The sequence below is a fragment of the Crocuta crocuta genome, unplaced genomic scaffold (assembly GCF_008692635.1).
Source record: "Crocuta crocuta isolate KB4526 unplaced genomic scaffold, BGI_CrCroc_1.0 scaffold89, whole genome shotgun sequence".
Lineage (NCBI taxonomy): Eukaryota > Metazoa > Chordata > Mammalia > Carnivora > Hyaenidae > Crocuta > Crocuta crocuta.
Window position 1 is genome coordinate 160,256 of NW_027551559.1, and position 9,764 is coordinate 170,019.

General features: G+C 48.8%; 1 protein-coding gene across 1 annotated transcript in view; it reads right to left on the reverse strand.

Annotated features, from left to right (window-relative positions):
• TRIO (trio Rho guanine nucleotide exchange factor) overlaps window positions 1–9,764 on the reverse strand; it is a 229,487-nt gene that overhangs the window by 15,373 nt on the left and 204,350 nt on the right. Inside the window, exons 41-48 of the mRNA XM_077749451.1 lie at window positions 7,902–7,991; window positions 7,231–7,323; window positions 6,425–6,475; window positions 6,059–6,136; window positions 4,924–5,115; window positions 2,936–3,113; window positions 2,185–2,266; window positions 5–521 (exon numbers count right to left, since the gene is read on the reverse strand). Coding sequence (XP_077605577.1) covers window positions 5–521; window positions 2,185–2,266; window positions 2,936–3,113; window positions 4,924–5,115; window positions 6,059–6,136; window positions 6,425–6,475; window positions 7,231–7,323; window positions 7,902–7,991 — 1,281 coding nt within the window. The remainder of the gene's footprint in view (window positions 1–4; window positions 522–2,184; window positions 2,267–2,935; window positions 3,114–4,923; window positions 5,116–6,058; window positions 6,137–6,424; window positions 6,476–7,230; window positions 7,324–7,901; window positions 7,992–9,764) is intronic.

The window sequence follows — 9,764 nt, forward strand, 5'->3', positions numbered from 1 at the left end:
TGGCCGAGGAGCACGTGCTCATGCGGTCCGTGTCCTTGCCGGGGGCCGCGTGGCGCTGCGCCTGCCGCTGGAGGGAGTCGCTGTCCCCCGGGAAGGTGAAGGAGCCCGGCCGGCCGGCGGGGGAGGCGGGGATGGAGCTCCAGAAGGAGCCCCCCTTCTGCAGGGGGCTGCTGGGGGGAAAGGGCTCCTTGCCGATCGGAGAAGGGAACGCCGTGGCCACAGGCGAGTTCAGAGGCGAGACGGCCCCGGGCCTGGGCTTTCCCAGGGGCAGCGAGCCCAGGCTGCTCCGCGAGCGGCTGTCCTCCGGGTGGGCCCGCGCCTCCCTGGTGTCCGCATCGCGGCCGGCGCCTGCCGCGTTCCCCGAGGCCTTCCTGGGGCTCTCAAGCACCTTCATCTTGGGGATGTGCTCCGCTTCTCGCTCGGGGCCTTCGGGGTCTCCCGGGGCGCGCCTGCCGGCCTGGCCGGGGCCGGCCTCCGGGGCGGGGCTGCTGCCGGGAGGGGGCGGTGCAGGGCCTGGGGTNCTGCCAGGCCACCAAGAAAAATATTCCTCGTGAGGCAAAGGAGAAAGTCACATCATACAATCAAAAGGATATGCGGGTCCCGAACACCCGCTCCCCTCAAGTCGTGGTCCATCCACGTGACTGGTGGCCATCTTGATCTTTAAGCAGCCACCCATCCTGGAAGCGACAGACTGACACCATCCATCGGCCAAGGAAAAGGCAAAGGTCTTATATGCTACTCTCCTCCTGATGAACAAGTTTACACTGACTCCGTCATGGGATGTGCCTGCGGGAGGGGCTGGGGTGCAGAGAAGGCCAAGTACAGGGGGCAGAAGGGGCGTGGGGATGACTTTTACCAGCTGGGGAGCAGCAAGGAGAGACTCGCAGCTCTGCCAAGTGGGAGTCGGACTGCCGCGTGGGAGAATCCCAGAGAGCAGCGGCGCTCCCACTGGTAGGAAAGTTCCAGGCCTCAGCCACAAAGGTCTTTAACCCAAAGAAGCTGCTGTGAGTTCAGGAATCTCCCCTGGGTCCCCCAAGGGCACAGAGGTGGGTTAGGAACCACCTCTGCTTTGCAGGTGTAGCACAGGGAAGGAAAACAGCTCCACAAAGACCACCTGGGGTCGGCAGCTGTCCCATGTCCTGACCTCAGTGGCTTCCTTGTTATGTCATCATCTGCAGGAACTAAAGGAAACATGCCAGGCAAGACGTGGGGAAATAGGAACACAAATTCTTAAAGTGTTAAAACCTTGGAGAAACACAATTAGGCAGAACCCTTGCCTGCCTGGGGGGCATCAGGCACGTGTGAACAAGCATTCTGGAGCCAAATGACATTTTATGAAATCTGTCTTGGCCATGACGTCTCACTGGAACAAAGGGCCAGAGGCAGAGTGTGACATGCCCAGAGTCCCAACTGCACTCCTAATGGTGCTCCACCCTCCAGAAAAGGACTTTATGTAGACTGAGGGGGGGCGCCTCGTAAACTTTAACAGCATGGCCCACTTAGGCTTCCAGTTTGGAAGGCAGTTCCTTTTATTTTGAAGATGATGGTAAAAATTTAGAGATTTTCCACCAGTTACATGTGATGGGTTGGCATTTAACGCATCACTTAAGAACAATGTCCTTAGGGGCACCTGGGTGGCGTCTGACTTTGACCCAGGTCATGATCTCACAGTTTACAGGTTCAAGCCCCATGTCAGGCTCTGTGCTGACGGCTCAGAGCCTGGAGCCTGCTTCAGATTCTGTGTCTCCCCTTCTCTCTCTGCTCCTCTCCTGCTTGTGCTCTGTCTCTCTAACTGTCAAAAATGAATAAATGTTAAAAAAAAAAAACTAAGCTAAAAAAAAAAAAAGAACAGCACATTTAAAGAGGCCCGCATTGGCTCGCTGTCCTAGGTGCAAAACTTTTTTCTACACACACAGGGACTGTCCCCCAGCCCCCACTGGCCCCACGTATCCAATTCCAACCAGAAATGGAAAAAATGATCAGTCTGGCTTGCGTTAACTCCCAGGCAGCTGACCTCCTCTTGGCTCAAAATGTCGTGCCCTTAATTTTTCACTGAATGCCTGTGTTCCTGGCTCTTGCATGTCATGCGAGGCGTGAAGGTGCTTTTATGGGGACAAAGAAATTACATCCTATTGGACTGGGACACAGAGGACGCGGATGTGGAGAAAAGGACAAAGAGTAGACCTCAGACGAGTATTTAGCTTCTGGCTGAATTCTCCGAGCCCTTCAATGATCACCAAATTAGAACAAGAGTCAGAACTGGCCACTGCAAAGGGAAGCAAGCAGTCACTGACTTAAGGAGTCGAAGGAATGCTCTAAGACATAAGGTCAGTATGGTCCTTCTCCTGGTGGAGAAGACATGTCCCCTACGGTGCTTTTCCAGCTCCTCTGTAATCACTCATGTCATGGAAGCAGGGAAGGACAAATCTGTCTTGTTTTCTAGTGCAAGTGGGAGGTATGGGGGAGCAAGCCAACACAAGTTTCAGAGATGCACTGGAGAAAGGTCTCCACCATCTCATCTCAGGCCACTTGTGTCTGCTGCCTCAGTTTTTCTCAGCATTCCCCTCTCAGGACGGGGCTCCAGGGCACAAATGGTGTGAGAAGACTGTGTGGGACATGTGCCAGATGGCCTGCCTGAAATCCTGACTCTGCAATGAAGAAACTGGGGGGCTTTAAATAAATTACAAATCCACTCTGTGCCTCAACTTCCTCACCCGTAAAATGGAACAACAGTGGTACTTGCCGCCAGGGGTCATTGTGAAAAGGAAATGAAGTAATAATATAACAAGGGCTTAGAACAATGCCTGAAACACAGTCTGGGCTAAATACGTCGTGTCAGTATTAGCATGTGATGTAAGAAAGAAGAGAAAACAGAAATGGAAATGTGGACCTTAGGGAAAGAAAACACAGGTCCAGTAACAGAACATACACTTACCATTTAAAAAATTGCGCTGGTTTTCTAAAATTTGGTTGATTTCGTGGATCCATGTTTGCCGGACACTCGGACTGGACGAATGCAGAATGAAGGTCTCCACCACACCACCCGTCCTCGATGTCAGAGCAAATTTACAGGGGTCATTTTCCACGTTTTCCTCCAGGCAAAGGCAACTCACCTTAAAAAAATTAAAGCATTATTCACAATGGCCACAATGTGAAAGCAACCCAAGCGTCCAATGACTGATGGACAGATAAACAAAATGCGATCTATGGAATGAGTTAATGGAGTATTACTCAGCCCTAAACAGGATAGTCTGACACATGGCACAACTTGGAGGAACCCTGAGGACATTATGTGAAGTGAAATAAGCCAGTCGCAAGAAGACAGGTACTGTTATGATTTCATTAAGTACCTTGAGCGATCAAATTCATACAGCCAGAGAGTGGCATGGTGGGTGCCAGGGGCTGGTGGTTTAATGAGCATAGAATTTTGGTTTTGCAAGGTAAGTAGAGTCCTGGAGATGGACGGTGGCGATGGGGATTCAACCACGTGAATGTACATAATGTCACTCAGCTGTACACAGAAAAATGGCCAAGGTGGTAAATTTATGTGTATTTTACTACAATAACAATAATTTATAGACACATGAATTCCCATGAATTCCCTTATGATGACCCGGTGTTTGTGTATCCCTAACTTCCTATCCCCAGAAACAAAATGACACCATTTAAAAAACTTGACTATTGGGGAGCCTGCATGGCTCCGTCGGTTAAACATCCAACTCTTGATTTCAGCTCAGGTCATGATCTTGCAGTTTGTGGATTTGAGCCCCATGTCAGGCTCTGCACCGACAGTGTTGAGTCTGCTTAGGATTCCCCCTCTATCTCTGTCTTTCAAAATGGATAAACTTTGAAAAAAAAAAACCCTATTAATATAACATGTGTTACAAAATTATATGTGATATCACGTGTAAAATAGTTTTACAGAAGCAGGCCATGGGAAAGAACATATAGAGGGTTTCTCTGCTGTCTGGAGTGGAGAGTCAGTCAGGAGACTTCTGGAAGGCGGAAGACATTCAGAGGACAGTGGGAGACAGGAGAGGCCCGAGGCTTCATGCGGCCAGGTCCTGACGCCTCCCTAGGTGCTGTTGGGCACAAGAGCCTCCTCCAGCCCGAGAGGGAGGACACAGGGTGGCTGCTGCAGGTGGTCAGCAGAGGCCTGACCGGGAGTGGGGTGGCGCTGTGCCTCCTCACTGCTGAGACCGCAGGGCTCAGAGATTAGGGGGCCCTAACACAGGAAGGCACACCTCTCTCCGGAGCTCAGGCCTGCAAAGCCGCCAGGTGGAAGGCACAGGGAGGGAGAGGAGGGCGAGCAGGGTGCATCTCCCAGGGACCATCTGCTGGGCCCTCGAGCCCTCTCCTCTGCTTTATTCTGTCTTGCCTTTGGTTTGTCCCATTCACAGGACTCAGGGTCATTTGCAATTACTTTATCTGGTTACTTATTTGTGTTTCTCTTTCATCAGACAACAAGCTCCTGCAGGGCACCGAATGCCCATCTTATCCACCCCTGCGGCCCCACGCCCAGCTCTGATCGCTCAGTATATCCTTGTTGGCTGTGGGCAGAGAATAAGACACGGGGGAAGCTTTCTGCTCTGGTCTTAGAACAGTACTCCAAATCTGTCTCTGTACTGCAGCTGTCCGTGGTCCGAGGGAAGGTGGTGCATAAGAACTAGCCAGGACAAGGTCTTGTCATCACGTTTTAGTACGATGAGAAGTGGCCGTGGACACGCAGAGATGTGTGCATGACAACAGCCACTTCAGAATGCAGACAGTTGAGGGACGGAGTGACTTTTTAGAAGTTCTAAGATATTTGAGGAGATTCTCCAAACATTTAGAAAACAAACAAAGGATAAGGACATGTCATCTCTGAAAAGGAAGCAGTTGATCAGCGTGATGGGTACGTGCATTTGCACAGACACACATTACCTTGATGCTGTTCTTAAACAGGAATCCTGGCATGGAGAAGCCCTTTTTTTTATCAAGCGGTTCACTGAAAATGACGATCTGCTCAAAGAGGAAAACCCGCCTCTCTTTACAGCGAGGCAGAAGTCCCGAATCTTGGTCCGTGACCAAGAACGTGTCCTGCAAGAGCAGCTTACCCTGCGCAACGATTTTACCCTAGAAGGGGGGGCAAAGGAAGAGGAGAGGAGAACATTGCATTCTAAGTCAAGACACAGGAAGTTTTGTTTTCTTTCTTGTTCCCAAGGAATAACGCATTTTTCTTCTATTAATTTAAAGAGCCTAACATTTTCTTTAATTATAGTGAGTTCTTAGCCCCAAGCAGAATAGTCATCTAGGTAAAATTCCTGCCAACCTCTGCAGAAGTCTCTGGCCTCCGTTACAATTAAAGACAAAGTGGATGGAAAGTGTATGTAGTTCACTGACCCGGGCTGTCAAGGGGCAGGCCCCGGGCCAGCTGCACGGCCCCCCCGGTAGGACCCACTAGAAACGCACAGGGTCCTGTGCTCTCAGAAGCTCTCCAGGGGACTGTGCGTGTGCCCTCGTGAGAACCACAGCACTCAAACTTTAAACCCTAGTTCTCTAGTAGAACAGTGGGCAAGAAAAGCAAAAACCTGTCCTCTTTCCTTACTCAGTAGCTGAATTTTAAAAAATTCTGAGTATCTTTTAGAACACTAATTGGTAACATGTAATACAAATAGTCTGGCAACTCAGAGAGAAGTCTGTTAGAGTAACACTGAACATCGCGACCCTGAAGTCAAGCTCCCAGAGATGCAGGCTGTGCAGGGGCCCCTCGCTTCCCACTACCTGCCAGGGGAGGAAACTCTGCTGTTTCAAGAGCAGAGGCTCCAAGAGACAAAGCACAGTCCTGCCTGTTTCCACCATCAGACAGACGCTGGGCTTTGAGCAGAGGAAGGTCCTCGAAAAGCAAATCAAATGCACCGAAAGAAGTTGAAAGAGTATCAGTCAGGTTCACGTAGAAGTGAGAGAAGACAGAAAACCACGCAACAAGGATCAGCTTTCTACATGTGGAGATAAATAATCCAAGACCAAAGAAAGTGACGGAAGCCAGAGGGGTGAGTTTAAACAACAGGCGCATTACGTCAAATCCCTGCAGCCGCCCGACGTTCATCATGTCGTTGCACCGCTTGGGTACTATGCACATGACTTCCACAGCTCTCTGCGGGTGGGGGTAGGGGGGAAGGGAGAGGGACAGAGAGAGAGAGAGAGAGAGGGAGCCAATGGTCAGCACGCTCCGGGGAGGGCTGGTATGCTAACCCTCACAGCCACCCCCAAGTCCTCCTCCCTCCTTCCCTGCCCATCAGGGTGCACAGGGTACATCCCGGGGAAGGAGGAGCCAAAGGCCCCAGGGACAGACTCCTCTAGGGGTGGGCTGTTCCGGGAGACACGGGGTGGGGGTGGGGGAGTAGGGAAGAGCTGGGCCAGCCCAGTGCGGGGAGGTAGGTACCTCTAATTCCGATGTATCCAGGCTAGCTTTTTTGGAATACTTGAGGAAGTCCTGTAAGAAGCACAGAGAGGACATGATGGGGCGAAAATCACAGAGCAGCTAAGCAGCTAACCTTGTGAATCATTCCTGATGTGCCAGGCACCGGGCCAGATGCTTCAGCTGCCCTTCTTTCTCCCAGTAACTTGATGAAAATATACCCTTACGTGGACTTCAAGCTGTGGCAGAGCAGTCGCCCAAATCTAGGCAGGTAAAGGCTCCCCTTTTATGCTAAGATGGCTCTGGTCTCTGCAAATACCCAGCTTCAAAGTTTCATATTCATATTCGAAGGAATCTCAATACAGTTCAACAGCCACTTTTGTCATGCAAAACCGTGCGGCTTTGCCTTTAATCCTTCTTAGGAATCTAAACCAATCAAGGGCTTCTGAGCCCTGTCTGAGCAACCTTTGCTTCTGGGGACTGACATCTTAACTTTACCCAGGACCCCAGGAAGATGAGGGAACGCGTGAGGTCGACAGGGCCAGGGAAAACTGTTAGTATCCAAAGATCTGTGGTGGGAAGAGTCCCCTTCAACCAACATTTGGATGCAGACCTTGATGTAAACGAAAACTCGAGAAAACAGTGTAAGGTGCCTTGTTAGATTTTATTAAATTTCCTCTGAAATGTTTAAAATCAGGAGGAAGAAGCCTGCTTGATATTTTTTACAGGAAAGAAGCCCTTCACCTGCCCAAACTTCCTTCCTGTCGGCCGTGTGGCCTTCTCACCCAACCCGCGCCTGATGCCAGTGTGCGCACCCGGCGAACCCTCACCTTCAGGAGCAGCTGGTACTTCATGATCCTCTGCACTGGTTTGATTAGCAGATCTGTGAGCTGCAGCCTGTGACCGAGACGCTGCTTTAGGTCCTGGGGTTTTAAAGGAGAAAAAAAAAAGATCTGAAGTGTTGTCTTTTAAAGGGTGATTATTTAGTCCCATCTAACTGTCGGAAATGCTAACTACTCAGCAGGAAAGGCGGTGGTGGGGAAGGCGGCCACACTGTACAAAACCCAACCAGGCTGGCGCCATTTCTCAGAATGGCCTCTTCGCCATCGTAGGGCTGTTTCCAAAAGCCTTTTTTTGCTGGTTTACAGACTTTCTTTCAATTGCTTTCTTTCATTCATATAAACACGTTTTATTTTTAGGCTAAACGTTTAGATCATGAGTTATTCTGAATCTGTAATGAGCCTTAAGGTTCAAAACTGCTTAAAAACCCCTTTATTTTAACAATGACCCCAGTCTTCTGAAAGCTAACGGGGACACACAAGCACAGACTGAACTCCTACTCATTTCTCTGATTTATAGGAAAGAAACAGGTTCAGAACACTTAGAACTGAGGCTAATTTCCTGAGACTTGCTTTGTTTCTGGGAAACATGATATTTTAATTTTTGGATATCAACCATAACAAAAGATTCAGAAATACTTTGTTTCTGTCTCGGGTCTTACCTCAAAAAAGGTATCAATGTATTCTGAGACAATGTGCTCAGACTTTGGTTTATTTTGACAATAAACTATGTACATGTGCAACCTTCTCTCCTAGGAATGAAAAAGACAAACAGATGGGTTAAAACAACTGGAAGTTCAAATAGAATATAAGAGCACATGCACATTTCAGCACATTCATAAAGGAAATTTTCTTAAAACAAAACTGTGGTTCAGGCTCGTGGGAGCACATTCCAGATGCATGACTAGGTCAGTACTCTGCTTTGTGGCCCCAAAAGCAGCCTTTCCCCGTCGTCCCCTTAGGTATTTCAGACCTCTCACTTTACCCGACAAATACCAACCAGGGGCAACAGGAGAGTGGGCTTCTCGATAACAAATGAAGAATGACTGCCACCCCTCCAAACGGCCCAGCAGCCTTGGGAAGCCTTGCTGGCTTTAGTATGTAAGAAAAGACTCTTTAATTGCAAACGCTGCAGGCAGGGGGAGAAGTACATAGCAAGCCATCCCTTAACCTGGTGATGCTCAAAGCGTGATGTGCACACCCCCTGGGAGTCCTTGTGACCCTCCCGGGGACCCCAGGGCTCAAAACTATTTTCCAACTAATACTAAGCTGTCAGTTACCCCTTTCTTTGTGCTACCGTCTCACTGATGTGTAAAGCCAGCTGGCATCCTGGCAAATATTCACCCTCACACGTTGGCAGAAGACTGCCAGTTTCACCTCAGAATGACCCGGATTCAGGAATAAAAGTCCATTTTATTAAAACTCAGCCATGGAGGATATATCTTTTTAACGTTCTTGTGACAAAACAGAGGTCCTCGCAACACTTCTGGTGCATATGATGGTTGCCTCAAGCAAAACCATTTGTGACACTGAGCTGTGGGCTAAATGAGCTGCTGGTTTTTGAGGACCGCCATTGTTCCTTGAACAAAGGATGGAGGCAAACTGTAATTACTTATACTTAGGTATCTGTCAGACATTTTCCTGGAACATGAACAAAAAAAGTGTGTCGTTTTGAGGCAAATTGGCAGTATCTGTTAATAATGAAACTCTGAGCTTTCAAGGTAGAGATTAGAATTCTGGAAAACCCGTACCTGCCACTGCTTTCCTGACAATACCTAAAGACTGACTTTTTGACACTGTATAAGAAAATATCTCAGCATCTGGAAGATCTGTCTAACCTGGTGAACCAGTGTTTCCCAACGTTCCAGTGCACGAGCCCACAAGCTGGTGCAGGGGTAAAAGCCTGTAAGTGCGAGCCACTTCAATGGCTCCTAGTATAGCAGCAAGGGAGAAGTTCAGCAAGAGCTTTTCAGATTCCAAGTGGTAGCCAACCTTTATGATAGGATCACTTGTTCGAGTTTTGGTGTAACATCTCAGAAAACTACCTGTAATTATCTGAAAAGAGTATCAAAATACTCGTCCCTTTCCAGCTCTATCTGTATGAGGACGGATTTTGTTTTTCATATATTTTAACCACAAAGAATTCCACAATACAATGAAGGTGGAAGCAGATACATTAAAAAAAAATCCGTCTGTTTTCTATTAAGGCAGACATCCAAGAGATTTGCAAAAAATGCAAAAACTCTTATCACTAATTTTTTTTTTTTAAATACAGAAAAATTTCCTAAAGAGACCATTAACGTGAAAACACATTCCAGATCTGCACATGTATTTGGCTCCTACGTGAAACCTACTTCCTGTTTAGGTGTGTCGGCATCTTCACTAAACTCTTGTTTGTCCACAGACAGACACCCCTAGAGGTTCCTGCTTCAGCTCTGCCTCTGGTCCTTCTGGCCACTCGTACTGCCCTGAGCTAAACAGCCAGCTGGGGCTTGTGATGGCGGTGGGGTGGGGTGATTTGTGTG